This window comes from Brachyistius frenatus, unplaced genomic scaffold (genome assembly GCF_029030835.1).
Source record: "Brachyistius frenatus isolate BFR_SWC_R1_liver_20210118 unplaced genomic scaffold, ASM2903083v1 Contig_14, whole genome shotgun sequence".
Classification (NCBI taxonomy): Eukaryota; Metazoa; Chordata; class Actinopteri; family Embiotocidae; genus Brachyistius; species Brachyistius frenatus.
In genome coordinates, this window is record NW_027210613.1 from 3,421,633 (window position 1) to 3,438,700 (window position 17,068).

At 39.5% G+C, this 17,068-nt stretch overlaps 1 protein-coding gene across 1 annotated transcript in view; it reads right to left on the minus strand.

The window, feature by feature from the left end:
• Window positions 1–1,791: 1,791 nt before the first annotated feature.
• The window catches only part of LOC138617860 (A disintegrin and metalloproteinase with thrombospondin motifs 16), a 50,953-nt gene continuing 35,676 nt past the window's right edge, over window positions 1,792–17,068 (minus strand). The window contains exons 18-24 of the mRNA XM_069693187.1: window positions 16,429–16,555; window positions 5,246–5,450; window positions 3,480–3,674; window positions 3,304–3,360; window positions 2,896–3,111; window positions 2,579–2,726; window positions 1,792–2,497 (exon numbers count right to left, since the gene is read on the minus strand). Of these exons, the coding sequence (XP_069549288.1) occupies window positions 2,382–2,497; window positions 2,579–2,726; window positions 2,896–3,111; window positions 3,304–3,360; window positions 3,480–3,674; window positions 5,246–5,450; window positions 16,429–16,555 (1,064 nt within the window). The 3' untranslated portion in view covers window positions 1,792–2,381. The remainder of the gene's footprint in view (window positions 2,498–2,578; window positions 2,727–2,895; window positions 3,112–3,303; window positions 3,361–3,479; window positions 3,675–5,245; window positions 5,451–16,428; window positions 16,556–17,068) is intronic.

Genomic DNA, 17,068 nt, shown 5'->3' on the forward strand with positions numbered 1-17,068 from the left:
ACCCAACTCCATCGCCACTTTTGCAGCTGTAAAATGGAGGATGAATGAAATAAAAGGTGTCACAACTCTGCAAGAGAATTTGTAAATTCTACAAGATTCTCATGATTGAATTATTTTATCCACATTTAAGTTACTATAGTGCTAAACTAGAATTCAGCCAGAGGAAGTCTTTGGGTATTCTGACCATAGACTGTGACGAGTTTGCATTCAACCGCCCAGCACAGGAATATCTGACCAGACACCAGATTTAAAAACTCTGCTTACAGAGATATTGATCTGGCATGAATCAGCATTGTGTGAACTAGTTTAGCAGTGGATTGACTGTAACAGACGATCACTTATGTGTAAAAGTCACGCAGTGTAGCTCCAAGGCAAAGGTGTTGCTGCTCGTGACAAAACCCATGCAGTAAAGAACTACTGTCTCTGCAATTGCCTTCAGTATTTTTAACTCAATATTTCAGTATTATGGCTCACGAATTGGTTATTTTGATCCAGTCTCATCAATCATTTTCCTACTCTTTGAGCTCCTTCTAAAGGAAGCGTCATCATTGCTTTAGAATTTAGTTTTAATTCATGGGGTAACGTGAAGCCCTGCCTGGTGACATCTTAAATAAGACAAAAGAATGTAAGGGCTTTAGTATGGGAGGAATAGACCATATAATTTTGTATTTTGTGGAAAGAATAGAAGCAAAGACTGGAGTTCAGATACCTTTACATGTACAAACAATACAGCGGTTAAATCTGAAAGTTACAAAGCTGTGTATTAAAGCCACAGAAATGCAGAAAGAACAGTCTAGCCCCTGCTATTATGGAGGTGAAAACATCTAACGATGATGATAGTGATGTTTAACAATATGTTGGAAGCCAAATCCTTTGTCAGGGCATGATGCCCGGTTGACTTCAGCCAAAAAAGTACGACTGGAGATCATGTTTCCTTCCTGAGTCTTTTTCCATGCCGACAGAATCCATTTCGAGTTTAAAAGTTGATACCCCCCATGGAAGATGAAATTCAGTCAGACTAAAAAGAATAAAATTAGGACTCACGCTACGACTGAACTGCTGTCATGACACACATTTGTTAATGTTATTTCATTTACACTGTAAAAAAAAAAATCACATTGGAACAGTATTAGCTATCATCCGTCAGGTCTTTTAAACCATAACTGATATGTAATGCATTTTTGTGCCATATATGCAATGCATGACTGCCTTATAGAATAATGCAGGATAATACAACATGAACCAGTGATTTTTTTTTAATTTTTTTTTTTAAACAACATGCTCATACAGTTTGTTACTGATAAACATTTCCAACACTCAACTGGACAGCTGGTTTTTCAAATTAAAAGAAATGTTTTGCGTAAAAAGGTGCAGTTTTTCAGCATGTATTGAAACGTGATAAAACATGTTATGGGGTTAGGGAAGAGTAATAAAAGGACACATTTAGACTGCTTATTAATACAGTCTTCCAGCAACACTGTATTGTAAAGCCAATAAATAAAACAAGACAACACTGTACATGGGTCTCAACAATTCATTTGTTCTTTCCTGAAACTTGAGGATTTCAAATTGATTGGGTGAAATCAATGTGAAAATGTTGTAGCACCACTAGATATAAAAGACAGTTCACAGAGCTTTGTCCTATTTCAATACAGTTATTTCATGTATGATGCTGCTTATATGTTTTTTTTTCTTCTTTTATTTCCTTTTCATGACAACACAGAGCAGTCTGCTATTGTCCAGCTATTGAAGAAATCCGCTTTGATTAGCCTGTTTTTTTGATTATTTTTACTTAATTGCTTCTTTGAAACATCCCTTTTCATTATCAGACCTTCATTACCATTTGATCAGGAACTGCAGAGCAGACCAGAGTGTATCTCAAGTTGTTGTGTGGCAGTGCTTGAAACCTCGTCAACAGTTTTTCTCTGTTTCTTTGTTGTTCTGCCATCATTAGCCCTTGGCTGACGGGGAGATGTTGGGTGTCCTGGGTACAGAGCTGTTCAGTTGCGGTACATAAACAAAGCGGGGATTTTTCAGGTTTTCAGTTTCTTTTTGACATGTCAGTACTATTCGCTTTAATCAAGATCCCCATTTTGCGAATTTCTCCTCATAAGTCTGTCTTTCCTTTATTTGTTCTTTCCTGATCACATTCCTGCGTAGTGCTGTCAGCATCAAGTTCTTGTATCCAGATGTCCGGCATCGCAGGGAGAACAAAGGGCACTGCAACTCTCTTGCACTTCCATTGAAATGTTCTCTGTTTTTCAGTGCTCGCCACACGCTTAAAACAAAAACACGTCTTTTCAAGCATGGACATCAAATGTAGTCTTTGGACTAGCTAACTACCTATCTGTCTGTATCACAGACTGAGTCACTTCCAATGATTATAGGTTGGAATTCGAACAGGACTGGCAGCACTGCTTGCCGTAAAACTTGTGGTTGCAGACTCCATGCTGGGGCACAAGGTAACACCAGTTGAAGTAATCCCTACACGCAAGGTCTGTGGAAAAAAAATGGAAAATGAATTATTGGTGAATTAAGAGAACTTCGTTCAAACAGCATTGTGTAAGAGCTTCAGTACCTTTCTTCTCAGGTTGTGGACAGAAGTTGGTGTTGCAGGCCTGAGACACTGAGGGTTTAAGATGGAGGGTACAGCCAGAGGAAGGCTTCCCCTGGACCAGACATTGGACCATCCTGGCCTGCACTCCTCCTCCACATGTCACAGTGCACTGTAAGGTACAAAGAAACAAGGCTTTGATGATCTGCCAAGTATAACACACTCTGGGCCCTGTCTTTTCTCAACAACAAGTGTTGATGAGTTTACAAAGTAATAGAGAAAAAAAGAAGCAGAAACTCTCCCTTGTTTCAGCTGTGTAATCCTGCTTTATGTTAACTTACCTGAGACCAAGGAGGTGAGTGCCATTCTGGTCGAGGTGGAGGGTGAGGGAGGGGCTGAGGCGGGTAGGTGTGATGATGCGTCCTCCATCGGTGGACTGGCGGGGTTGTGCGGACAGGACACTCAGCAAGGATGCAGGGCCTCTGCAGCTCTACTGTGGGCTTGGGAACGTGGTGGCACTTCTTGGCAGCAAGCTCTCTGTATTTACCTGCAGTGTCCTTTATCGCCCAAAACAGGAATGCGATGAAAGTTATAAGATGCCATCACACAACACAAAACCATTGAGTAAACAATTCTTACAGTCTGCGCAGTTTACGTTTTTCATGCATACATAAGTAGAGACAACAAATGAAAACTTTAATATGGTGGTGAGATTAAAGCACAGAATTGCCATGACATATAATACACACCTTCTCTGCACACTTGATGAAGCGTGCCTGATGGCCATGACCGCATGTTACTGAACACTAAACATGGAGCAGAAAAGAGAGAGAAACAGAACTTATTTGCATTGGCTAAAAATATTTTTACAAATGAACATTAATTTTTGTTTCTCGTTTCGATTTCATGTATTACATTAAATTACCTCCTGCCATGTGGAGACAAACCATTGGACCTTGCGTTGTTTCTGGCAGCGTTTGATGAAGCAGGATTCTTGACTGGCAGGTTTCGGCAGGCCTGCACACACGCTGTCTGGCAGTGTGTGTGTCTGGACGACTGGGTCGGTGTTCGTACACAGCACAGTCCTCTTCTTCAAACCATTGCCACACTTACGTGAGCACTGCCAAATAGAAAGAAACATGATCAAGATATTTCATGATATTTAAAGGTCCCATATTTGACACTTTTCCGGTGTTTTGTTTTTTTTGCAGTCTTAAGATCCTTTAGAAGATATTTTTGTGGTTTTAAGTCCAAAAAAAACATCTCAATATCGTGCTACATCTCCATTTTAAGCTTCTTTCTGGAGCTTTTCCAAGAACAGGGTGTTGTGTGTCTGTGACTTTAAGGCTCACTGATATGACCGTCTCTTGTGATTTGCTGACTCTTTTCTGAGCGAGACACTTCCCGGCCAATCACTGGTTTTATTTGGTCCTGTTGATTGTGAGCTCTGCGACAAAATGAGCGCTCTGACAGTGGGCCATGCTGAGCTACGACATCAGTGAGAATTTGTGACATACCAAACTTAAGGAAATCCCAATGGCTCGTCTAAATGTCACAGTTGCTGATTACGGCTTGTGTGTATTTGGACTTTGACACTTTCACAGGATTTATATGGCGCTTTGATCTGTCAAAATGCTTTAGGTAAAACTTCTTAATCAATGGTAGATCAGCAAATGTGACAATATCACATTTGACAAATGACAATATCATTTACTGCAGTTACGTAAAAAAAAAATTGCCCAAATAAAGAAGATAGTTAAGAAGATAAATGAAATCTACACTGAGCCACTATATGAAACCAAACATTACAGAAGTTTCCAAAGTCAACTCGAGGCCTCATTGTAAGGAACATTTTATCATTCACTAACAAAGATAAAATAAAATAAATATTGGCTAAATGGTTTCAATTGTTCTTGGACATTTATAATATACTCATTATTTTAGAGGTAGCTTTTCTACTTAAGAAGTAATTATCAAAATGAATTCAAGATTCGACAGAATGTAGTTAAAATATGACGTGAACATGGAAAGAAATGTCACAGGCCAAAAATCTTAACAAGTCAAGTATGCACAGAAAGCATTTCAGAATTACTTCTATACAGTATATTAATATTCATTCCATATTCTCTACACAATGACTTACTGTGCTTTAGTTCCTTAATAACACCACTGAGGCCATCAAACAGTTCCCCCCATATTCATTTTTGATTCAAGCACACATCTTATGGCACAGTGCACATCAAAATCTTGAAAGTGTTTCACTATATACAATAAATGCGGAGCTGTGACGTGTACTGTGGCACAGAGTACCAGAGAGCAAGTAAACTGGACACCATTTGTGCCATGTAGTTGGGGATATTTGGGATAAAATAGCTGTTAAAAAGTTTAACAGTGCGACAAGTCACCGCACACAATGTACAGGAATTGGAGAGAGAATGAAACACTCGAGGTCTCAGTGGGCACATTCATAGTTTAAAGCCACTGAGATCACTGTCATAAAATGTGCTGAAGCCATCAAAGCTGGGGTCCACTTAACAACCCAATGTGTCGAGCTCTTCAGGCTGAATGGCGAGTGTGTCGGCTTTGAAGTGTTTTTTCCAGCTATGGGTTAGAGCTTTGTAGCAGCAACATGCCCTCACCCACTTGTATGAGTGTAAACACGGTGAAAATGATCATTCCTGCCCTTTTTACCTGTGACCATGGCCCAGTGGTCCAAACTGGTGGACAGCTGTGTGTGTTGCAGGCCTGCCTCCTGACCTGGGTGGACTGGGCACAGTGAGAGTCAGCCAGGGCGTCTACGTTGGTCTGGCTGGTCTTCTGGACACACTGGACCTGCCGTGTCTGCTCACCTCCCCCACAGCTCTGGCTGCACCCCCCCCACTCTCCGACAGACCAGCTGGGACAAAAGAACACAACACAAGGCCGCTGAGTCAACATGCGCAGCTCCTCAATCACTGATTAAGATGAGCCCGCAGGAACTCATGAATGACAAAATGATAACTGTAATTGAAGAGAAGACCCACAGTGTTGCATCTAAAGTCACTTCTCTTCTCCTGTGGCCACTGCAGATGTTTCAAAAATAAAAGTGACTGTAAACCTAAGAACTTAATGTATGTGTAGCTTATTCATAGACTTATATAGACTTATGCAAAAAAATTAAAATACCAGTCTCCATATATTGATGACATCAGGTGAACTGGAGTGGATGGATAAGCTTTTAAAAAAACACTTTTGAAAATTAAACCAGTGGTTTCCAACCTTTTTGGTTTCTGACTTCTTACAAAAAGCACAAACCTTTCAGAAGTCAATGAGTTGTTAACAGACCCAAATAGTGATTTTTCCACTAAATCTTTTTTTACATGGTTTAAATTTAATCATCAAATATCTCCCCAAAATCAAAGAAAAAGTTGAAAAACTGAAAACTTGTGCTCTGTCTTTTCCTCTCCTGATGACCCTTCAGATTTATCAGCTGTCCTTGGATATAAAACTGGATGTAAAGTGGTTCAAACTAGCTCCACCTGCAGCACCTACAAATGTAACATGCTGCTGACACACTGATGCGTTACCATTAATAATCTAATGATATCATTTATCACTATATATCAGTCAGTGGGACAAAACCAGTACTTTTACTACAATTGCTTATTAACTTTTACTTAAGTAGGATTTTTCACAAAGACTTTGCCTTGTAATGGAGTAATTTTACATTGGTGTATTGGTACTTTCACTTCAGTAAAAGATCTGATTTCCTCCACCACTGGCACAGGTCTTAATCTATAAGGTGTTAGACTTTGTTCATGGATGACTGGCTTTAGAGCAAGTCAGAACAGTCGAAACACCAGGCTTTTAAACTGTAACCTAAACCCCATTACAAAAATGTTAAACCGCATGCTTGTCCAAACTCAGCCCTGATGACCACTAAAACTAAACATTACCACAAGGCCGCTGAGGACATATTTCTTTCATAATTACCTCCACTTGTACTCAACACATTAGAGTATGTAAGCAATTATATATATATATATATATATATATATATAAAAAATGTCACCCTTTATATTATGCACCTCAATTTGGGGCAGTAAAGTTTACACATTTATTTTTGTTCATTTCTTACAACACTGCTCCTTGGTAGAATATCTTAAGTCACCTATTCTCCCAGACTTCTCTTGTCCTTACAGCCTTGTTGCATCTCTTCTTAGTGACTCATAACTCAAGGTGCAGGCAGCTCAATCCTTCATTACACACTCTGTCATTCTCTCCCTAACCTCACCCCAATGTACCCACCCAGCCTCCTACAATCTCCCCCAAACAACCCAAAAACGGTTCTGTCAGCACACTGACTTGTATATATTAACAGTCTAAACTTTATTTGCAGTAATTTGGTGCATCACTTCCCTGGAATGTTGTATGAGGGGAATGAGAAGAGGAAAGATCTATAGGGCAATATACATGCACCCCTGAATCTAAATAACTATAGAGGGACAAAGTCCAACTGGTCTTTTTATGCTATGGCTTGTCAGCAGGAAGATACAAACTGTTGTATCATCAAAGTATGATTTGAGGGAGAGTAGGGGGAATATAGGGAAGAAAGTTTTTGTTTGGTTATTTCTTTTAAACAGCTAACTAAATGATCATCACATACATGTAACATATTTAACATGGTGACTTGGTATTCATTAGCCTTTGGCAAAGAAATAACAGCTGAACCTTCTTGGTGTCATTCAATATGAGTAAATGCAAGCAGAGCTAAAGTCACAGCCATTTTTAGAGCCACGTTGTGTCTTTTAAGAGCTGAGATATGAGCTATATTTGGGTACGTTATGCATATTATTGGTTTCAAGAGGGAGGACATTCAATATATTTTGTAATTGTAATTGGTGTAGCTTTATAGATAAAAAAAAAAAAAAAAAAAAACTTCACAGGATTCCTATGACGTAACAAGTTTGCAGTGGTGAGTTGATATCATGGATTTTATATGTATGAACTTTTACCAACCTGCTACAGCATGACATCATACTAACACACTTCATGGCATATTGCTTTGGCTCTCTTGCACCACTTGGTTACATATCAGGTATCGCTTTTTGAACAGAAAAGTAAAATATAGTCATCTGACCTATTGTAAGCGAAATATTTTAATGTGATGGACGATAAAGGTGACACATTAACTAATATTGAAGGGTATTTGTTTGTACCACAGGTTTATCTCTGTAATGACTTCATGGAAATGGATATTGGCGTAATACATATGCCATATCAAGTTGTAGACCACCTTGTGATTTTTGCCCTGGCTGCTATCAGTCAGTGCGGTTAAAGGACGAGTAAGCATCACACTGTCTGGACAGAAGCACGAGGGATCAGGTATCCTGTGGGCAGCGTGTCAGGTAGGCTTTGTGGTCAAAATGACGTTGTTGAGATGGACACCAGGGGCATTAAATAACCCCTGACCAGAATTTATGGCTTTGCCACTGTGTGCTTGAACTTTCATATGTATATGTCAGCGTGTGTTTTTTTGTTGTTGTTGTCGTTGCTTGTATCAGTGTGTGCCCACACTGTGAGACAGAGTGATATCATGCTCTAAATGTGAGTGGGCACCGGACACCCTTTTCCATGATGTGATGCTTGTTAAGTCCAACTCAGTGGGTGCAGACACAGCAAAATGAAATAACTACACGGCCTCAGAATAGTATGACATGCAGCGATGGACTGATGATTGCAGCCGGCTAGTCTAGCGAGTGTGTTTTAGTTGGTCCAGCATGTGTTTGGTCTAAGCTCACAGTTTATGCAGGAGGACAGCCACAAACTGTAAAAACCTGATGCTCTTTAAAAAAGTTGTCTGTATTATTGTTTAAAAAAGGAGCATATGAAGTAAAATATGTTTCAGTTTTGTTCTATAAAGATGCTCTATACTATATAGTTATAACAGAAGTACAAACAAAACCAGTTCTGGTTGATTAAACCATGAAACAGCACATTAATATAGTAGGATATATAAATGAGATCCTCGCAAACACTATATTATAAGCATGTTATTGACATTTAATAGGAAATCTGAGCTTTATATGTGCTGCAATGGTGTAAGACGCTCTGATGTGAGTGTAAATTAATGCAAAAGTGGCCTGGAGGTTTACACAACCAATAGGAAAGATATAGATTATCTAATGTTCACACTTTGAACACATTACCTGTAGATATCAGGGAAGCTAGCTCAATTAATACTTTTAAAAGAAAGCTCAAAACATTACATTAGCCTTTAACTTGCCACTCTTGAAGCTCTCTTGCACTTGCCTGCTCTTGAACTACTGCACCTTTAAAATGCAGTTACATTATGTATTTTAACTGTATTTGTGTTTAATAAATTAATTTTATCTGATCTTATGCATCTCATTTCTTACGTATCTGTTTTTATGTGATACACTGTATGTAATTTCCTGGCTGTAAAGCCCTTTCAGCTGCATTTTTTTGTATGAAAGGTGCTATACAAATAAATTGTATTATTATTTGTACGATATCAGTGTTATTGTGCAAATATTCTTCAATCTCATGAGTACTGAAGCTTTTAGTGTTTGAATATGAAGTCTGGTAATTTACGCAGTCAATGCAACCACAAAAGTGGAGAATTGCTTTAAATTCATTAATTATCTAAATGATCTATCAAAACAATCAAAATCTGTTGCATTAGTATAAAAGTTGCAATCAGCAGAATAGTTTCTGAATGTCTTGCCAATACATGGCTCCTCCCGCAGTTACATGCACACAAATGGACTTGCATGCACACCAAAGCAGCTCCAGCTGTAGATAATGACGGAGATAAGGCCAAGAGATGAGCGTAAACTGTTGTTCGATTACTTTACGGCCACCATTATCACTGCTTCCTCAACTCAGTGTAAACACACAGATCCATTAGTGAGCAAATGCTGATAGGAGAGCCGTGTGTAACTTTGTAAGTAGTGGCGTGAGAAAGAAGGTAAGAGGGGAAAGAAAAACAAGGAGGCATATAAGATAACCACAAGAGAGTAGAGGAAAAGCTGTGTTGGAGTACTTGAGAAGAAGGGAGACTAAATCTGAACATATTTATATGAGCTCTTTAAAAGATACAGACAGAGAGTGTTTGTCATACAGCCACAGCTTCACAAATCCCTGCTGAACGACTGGAAGTGCTGTGACCTGAGCACAATTTAGACTGAATGACAGCTATCTTTGGCTGACTGCTCAGTGGTACCAGTGTGTGTGCATGTGTGTGTGTGTGTGTGTGTGTGTGTGTGTGTGTGTGTGTGTGTGTGTGTGTGTGTGTGTGTGTGTGTGTGTGTGTGTGTGTGTGTGTGTGTGTGTGTGTGTGTGTGTGTGTGTGTGTGTGTGTGTGTATGTGTTCGATAGGACAGGGTTGGACAGGTCACGAAAAAAAAAAAAAAAAAAAAAAAAGGACAGCACATCAAAGCATCCAGGCCATTAGACTTACAGCTGAGCCTGAAGCCACCCAGGTAATAGACACTGCAGTGGAGGTCTGACAACAGTGTGTGTATGTGGCTGGGTGAGAGGTGGGACAGAGAGGTCTCACCACTGACCTCAAAGTTTTCATTTCTGTGTGTGTGTGTGTGTGTGTGTGTGTGTGTGTGTGTGTGTGTGTGTGTGTGTGTGTGTGTGTGTGTGTGTGTGTGTGTGTGTGTGTGTGTGTGTGTGTGTGTGTGTGTGTGTGTGAGAGAGTGACAGAGGGAAACAGACAGATGGAAACTGGGAGCAGATCCTGGATGTATGCCCTGAAACATTTAGTTTCCTGACTCCACTACGATCCATTTACCAATAGGAGCATAATTCGATTTTCCACTGAAAGCGTGGCATAGAAACATTATACACTACATGAGTTTGGTGCACGTACATACAGGGTTCAATATGTAGTAATATGTAAATTTGTGATATCTGACTTCTACAAGAGTTTGATTGATAAACATAACTTAGACAATTCAACGAGTCGTGTTTCAATATACACCACTTTTAGAGTGCAGTAAATAAATCTTAGCATGACATTTTAAGAAAAAGAAAAATCTTATCAGTGCTTTTATTGATTCCTACAGGAGGTCGAGAAACATTTACTGAGCTTACTATAATGTACCAGGTGCATCCCAGACCTTTTCAGCCATGTCCAATTTTGGAGGCCAAAAAAAATGTCATGCTTCCCTAAGCGAGTATAGTGAACGCATATTTATCAACCTGTAACCATATTAAGGGAAACGGGTGACAACTAGAGCCAAGTTCAATTTCCTTAAACTTACAGTATCAATGACATGTTTCTTTTTTTTACCCATATTACTCATTGGTTTCTGTTGTGTACCGTCGACACCTCTTTACAGCAGACAATAGTTGGAGCTTATAACATTAGTAATGTTGTGAGTACAGCATGTCTGTTGTCAAAAAGATCTATTCAGGACATTGGAGCATTCTTTAAAGAATTAAGTAAATAAAAAAAAAAAAACACCATTTGTGACACATTTTACATTGTAAACCATGTTTTATGTTTATGTTATTTTGTGACCCTGATGTCAGATAATGATAATTTAGCACGCAGGTCATGCAAAACAATTAAACCATTCCCATGACAACTGAACATCCACTGAGTAAGGCCACAAGATGTGTTGAAAGCTTTGGAAACAAGTAATTTTGACTTTTTTTGGGACTTTTTTTGTTACTATTCTGCTCTATACAGTTTTTTTTTTACTGCATTAATGTCATCTTGTCCGTTGACAGCCATTTGGGAAGCTAATCTTAGTTCAAATGTGTTTTCTTTACTTAGTTTTAATTCAACATTATAATTACCGGAAACGTTTGTGTGGTATTAAAGAAAAAATAAACCCTCTGTAACGGTAATTACAGTAATCCAGTCCTACAGTTGATATTGCAGACTGCAGGTGGAGTATGATGGTAGCCATCCTAATAAAACATTTGGAAGATGTTTTTATCCAAAGTGCCTCAGAGCTCTTTTTGAGCTGGGGAGGGACTCATCAGTACAGCTAGCAGTGCAGCGCTGTACTCACAGCACCAGCTTTTCTTGAACCTGACAGTGAAAACAAAGTGGGAATGACTACATAATATACAGCGCATCACTACACACGATGACACAATGAACCACAAACATGCCATCATTACTTAAAATGTCTGACCTAACAAAGATCTGTAGGACGCAGCCTTCGTTCCTGAGCACTTTATTTATATGTTTTCCGTCAACGTGATCACTACTTTATGTCAGTGAATATGAGACAGCTCTGTGGTCATCACACAGCTTTTTCCTAGGATACCTGTTCCAAAACGGAGACGCACACAAACTGAGCGAGAGGGAAATATTCAGGCAATGACACTGCTATGCAGAGGAAAAAAAAAAAAAATCCCCTTTTGAACAGCTGCTGGTGACCATAAAACATGAGATAAATGCTAACGTAATTGGGATTCCATGATTTCAGAGCAGATTACATAATATTGGTGCCCTCTATAATACTGTATCCCTGAGAAAATATTTTTGAAACATTAGAGTTTCATTTTTTTTTCTTTAGCAGGTGTTGGGACACCGTAATGCAATGCAGATTAAAGAGAGATTTTTTCATGGTCAAGAGGGGGATTCCAAAGAAAGCATTGAGAATATGGTACTAGAGTAATGAATATGACTGTTTGCATCAGTGCTAATAGATTGTTGTGGTTTTAGTCTATTGGCTGCACTGATTTCAGGGTGGGGCGCAGTAGAGACACTTAAAATTGTGTTGATGAGAGGGTGAGAAAGTTTGGGTGGAAGTGAGCTTCAGAGTAATCGGACACCACCACTGTTCCTCTCCTGCCCAGCCATGTCTTCTTCGTGTGTGTGTGCCAGACAGCAGCTGATGGCCAGGCATTATGCTCTCTGTTACAACAGCATCACACAATACACCATTACTGCATTTACAACTTATATGTTACATTACATTGTATGCATACAAATGCAAACAAAAAACTTTTGTAGCTAATGCAGCAGCAGCGCAGAATGTTGTTGTATCTCTGACACCTCAATGTAAAGTTGTTGCTCTCCTGTACGACTTCATCTATTCTTAAACTTTAAAAATGCCCTTGTATTACATTGCACCCAATTAGCATCATCATCATAGAAAGCAAAAAGGCACATCAAGGCCTTGTGCCTGTCTCTGGTATGGCCCTTTAATATCTGCTAATAATGTGAGTTTTAAAAGCATTTTTAATGGCTTAGTTTGGCTGCAACAGAACAAAAGAGTTTTAAAAGCCGGGGACGAAGTCACTTTTGGACGTACCGCAGCAGAATTTTTCTGGACATGCACATGCAACACTGACCAAGATGAGGTCAGACTCTCAGCTAAACCCTTCTCTGCTCATAAATCAAGGCACAACTTGTCAGCAGTGTCCCCTTCATTTCGAAGAATTTGGCTGATATTTCAGACCACTGCTAAGACTGTGCGAGGGAATACTCCGAATAGAGCCACAGAGGAACTGACGCCTCAACAGCAGCTGTCAAAAGACACGAGACAAATTCTCTTGTTGTTCCTTGAAAGACAGGCATCGTCAACTCTGGAGCTGCCCTGCTTTACAGTGGTCGCCTTAGTAGAGGTTCCAAGCTGTAAATGCTCTTTTAATTTATCCAGCAAAGAACATTTTAAGTGGCAGATGTCAGTTTTAAATCTCGCAGTGCAAGAAAGTTGAGCAGTTCCTCCATTTGGTTTGCAGATGTTGTCCACAATCTCAATGAAAAGTGTTTTAAGTAAGAATGCGGTTGAGTGGATGCTCAGAAGTTGTACTGTTTTGTTTGTGGCTAATAATTGTAGACTATAAACAATGAAGTGAAAAGCAGTTAGCAGAGGTAATGTATTCTATAAGTTCAATCACACTTTCGAAATTACAGGACTGTCAATGTTTTGTAAAAAAAAACATTTTTTTGTGTGAATCTTTTTCATGTTTTCCATAGAAATTGTGGACTCTTCTTATTGTACGGTCTCAACATTATTATGTTAAGTGCCCTGGGATCGCTAATGTTGAGATTTGACGCTGTATAAATTAATTAAATTGAATATACCAAATAGTGGCAAAACGTCTCACGACACCAGATGTATCCTCTCTGTTAGTGCACATTGGTAGCTATGAGAAAAGTAACCATCTTCATCTTCATCATATTTTGCACCAGTAACCTTCCTGTCTTACAGGAGTACTGTAGACCCAAGAGAACATGTCTGAGTGATATCTTAGAAATTATTACTCCAACCACTAATGTGCTCAGGGGAAGTAATACCTCAGAAACAGCTGTTGTAGGAATGAGATACTTTATCTCAGTTGGTCGCAACACAGATTTGACTGGTATTAATATATTCTGTGGCCAACAACCTGTTGTAAATACCATGCGTATATGTGTAAACTCAAAAACAATGATTTGAAACCTCATCATTATCAACAAAACCTCAAGTTCCCCGCTCCCAAAAGTGTCTTTCACTGATATGTTTTCTGGCCAGGACTTTACCCTGCATGACACTGTCCAGAGCAGCACAGACAAGGGAGGGACATTTCCCTTGTGTGTGCGTGTGCGTGTGTGTGTGTGTGTGTTCATACATGTCCTGCCTGTCAACAGGCGAACCCCTCCCTATGATGTCCACAGCATCAGACCCCGCTGACTGATCTTTGATCCTCTGCCTCGACCCTGAGCGTCCGAGACCAAACCAGCTTAAGTTTGCCAAGATCCCAGAGCCGCACCCTGAAACCACACAATCATCAGTGGGTCTCGCTCCCACTCTCGCTCTGTCTGGTATGTCATACATCATAGAGAAATGTTCGTGCCACTCAAGGTGACATCGGTGACATTTCACAACATCTGGGAACGCCTGCTTGCCAAAAGGATAACATAGGATAACTACATCCCAAATGTAAATTAGTCTTGGGCCTGTTTCTCGTGCAACCTTGTGGGAAAATAGGTCCTAAGCACCACAGTTTGTAAGCGAACCAACATGTCCCACTAAATAAACTGGCTCAGCGTTTTGCATACACCAGTGTACTAAAGAACTAAAACAATAAAAAACAAGTTGTAGGTGGGTCCATATGGCCAGAGAGTTAAAGTTTGCTTAAGAGCTTGGGTCCCAAAGTGATGCTTCATGTGAGCAGATTTACAAGTTCTTGGCCCTTTGTTTTAAACAAACACAGAAGCTAAGTATTCCTGACAGTTGGTGAGGTTTCATGGTGAACTGGATGAAGACACGAACAGAACGTCCAGTGAAACTTTCCCTGTCTTCCCTGCGTCTCACACACATGTTTTGGCCAAAGTGTATTTTTCATTACAAAAAGGGAGGAATGTCATCATCACAGAACAGGTGTGTTAATGGGCTGGAGAAGGGCGGAGAATTCGGTCAGTCCTGCCTGACACCCTTCATTCGCTTTATTATGAGGAGATAGTGTGGGAAGTGCGGAAGAATTGACTCAACCAGTAAAAAGCTCTTTTGACACTGCATGTGAAGAAATCACAGAACAGATGTGAAGGTGTTGTAGGCCAATAACACATGGCGGTCAGGAGGAGCAAGGAGGGAAGACGGTGAGAAGGACAGAAGGTAGCAAGAAAAAAAACTGGAAACCTAGCGGTAAAGTGGGAGACACTGAACAAAAAGAGACTGATAGAAGGATCATCAAGGCAAATCAGAGAGAATACAAAAAAATGCTGTCTTCTCACATGAAGATAGATATCATCCTACTTAGTTGGTGGCCCTAAAGCTGATCCAAACATGAACATATGTGTGTAAAAGCTGTTATAGCCAACAAAGTTTCAGCTGTCACTTAGCCTACGGTACGCTATATTGATGTTCCAGGATACGTTAAATAAACAATTGAATAATTGACATACCCTGAAGTCTACAGCAGCCAAAAATTGTGCCGTTTTCCAACCAAAGTTTGTATCAGGAAAATATGAGGAAATGTCTGCACAGTCCCAATACCATTTTTAATGATGTGCAGACTGAGAGACAGTTAAACCTGAGTGGAGATATTAATGAGGTCATTCACAAGCTTTAGAACATTTTCACAGACTTTCTGTGGTTTGAGCTGAATGAGTTGTGATATTTGAATCACATAAACTCATCTTAACAACAAGAGTCTGCAGCCATGCTGACAGCTCTGTGAGGCTGGGGCTTCCAGCTAAATGTTCAGATCAGCATCTTAACATGCTCACCAAGAAAATGCTGACAAGCTGATGGTACACAGGTATAATATTCACCATAATGACCAGAATAGTTCAGCATGTTAATAAGTTAACATTTGTTAATTATGACTATACACAAGCTTAAGCTTAGAGGGTCAATAGTATTTAGAAGTATGCAGGTATTTAGTTAAAAACTAAAGGAAGTAACACATCAATAATTGTTATATTTTGAGCTGATGGCGGCGCTAGATGAAAAATCAGGGAATCACCAAAGTGGTTACAAATTCATTCCCAGTTGAATGTGAATGTCTGTACCACATCCAATTGTTGTTGAGATATTTAATTACAGACTACAAACTAAGCCAGAACTAAAAGTCAACCTCACGTTGGAGCTGGACAAAAAGGCAGTATCACCAAAGTCACCAGGATTATTCCTGTGGACACCATGATTGTCTGTACAAACCTTCATGGCCATCTATCCAATAGTTACAGACATATTTCACTCTGGACCAAAGTGGTGGACCAGTTGAGCAGCAAACATCGATATATGAAGAGTTATGACACTAACATGGCTAAAAAACATAATCATGATAGAGAACCCTTGAATTTCTGGACAAAACAACAGCAACTGAATAACTGCATTCATATGACTGGACGACAACACAGGAAAGCTAGCAAACACAACATTGACGTATTATAGCTCATAGGTTCTGACCTGGCAGGACATGGTTGGGAGTTGCAGGGCATCAGTCCAGTAGCTGGTCTTGATCTGGAGTTGCAGTACGACATGTTCACCTGCACTCTTAAGTCTTTGTAACATGCTGCCTTGGTGTTCATTTGGCCTGTATGGGTTGTAGATTAACAAGTTCAGGCATATCATCTTTAAAGGAGAATATCATTTTCATTTTGCAATCTACACTTGACCACTACAAAACTAATTTGCATGTTAATGCAGTCTATTGAATATCTTGGAAACAACAACTTGACAAAAAAAAACCAAAAACAATCTGGAATTTAAATCAGGATGCTATTAAATGTTTGCTCATAATATACATGTGAACACATGCGAATATGTGACATTTTTAATATCGCAAAGCCAATATGTTTCACACACTGTGGAGGGGGGGTAAAAGAATGTTCATAGATATTAAAATGTGTGCCTTTTTGCCACACCTCTCTCTGCACATGTGTCATATAAAAGAAATGATTTGGTCTTTTTCTTTAACCTTCTTCATTAAAGGGAGCTAGTTCTCTCTAAATGCTGTGACTTTTTGTTGGTAACTTCTTCTGCCACAAATGCTGCGCTGACAGTGTTTGATTTGCGTGAAACTTAAATCCCAGGTTAACAGGTCCCT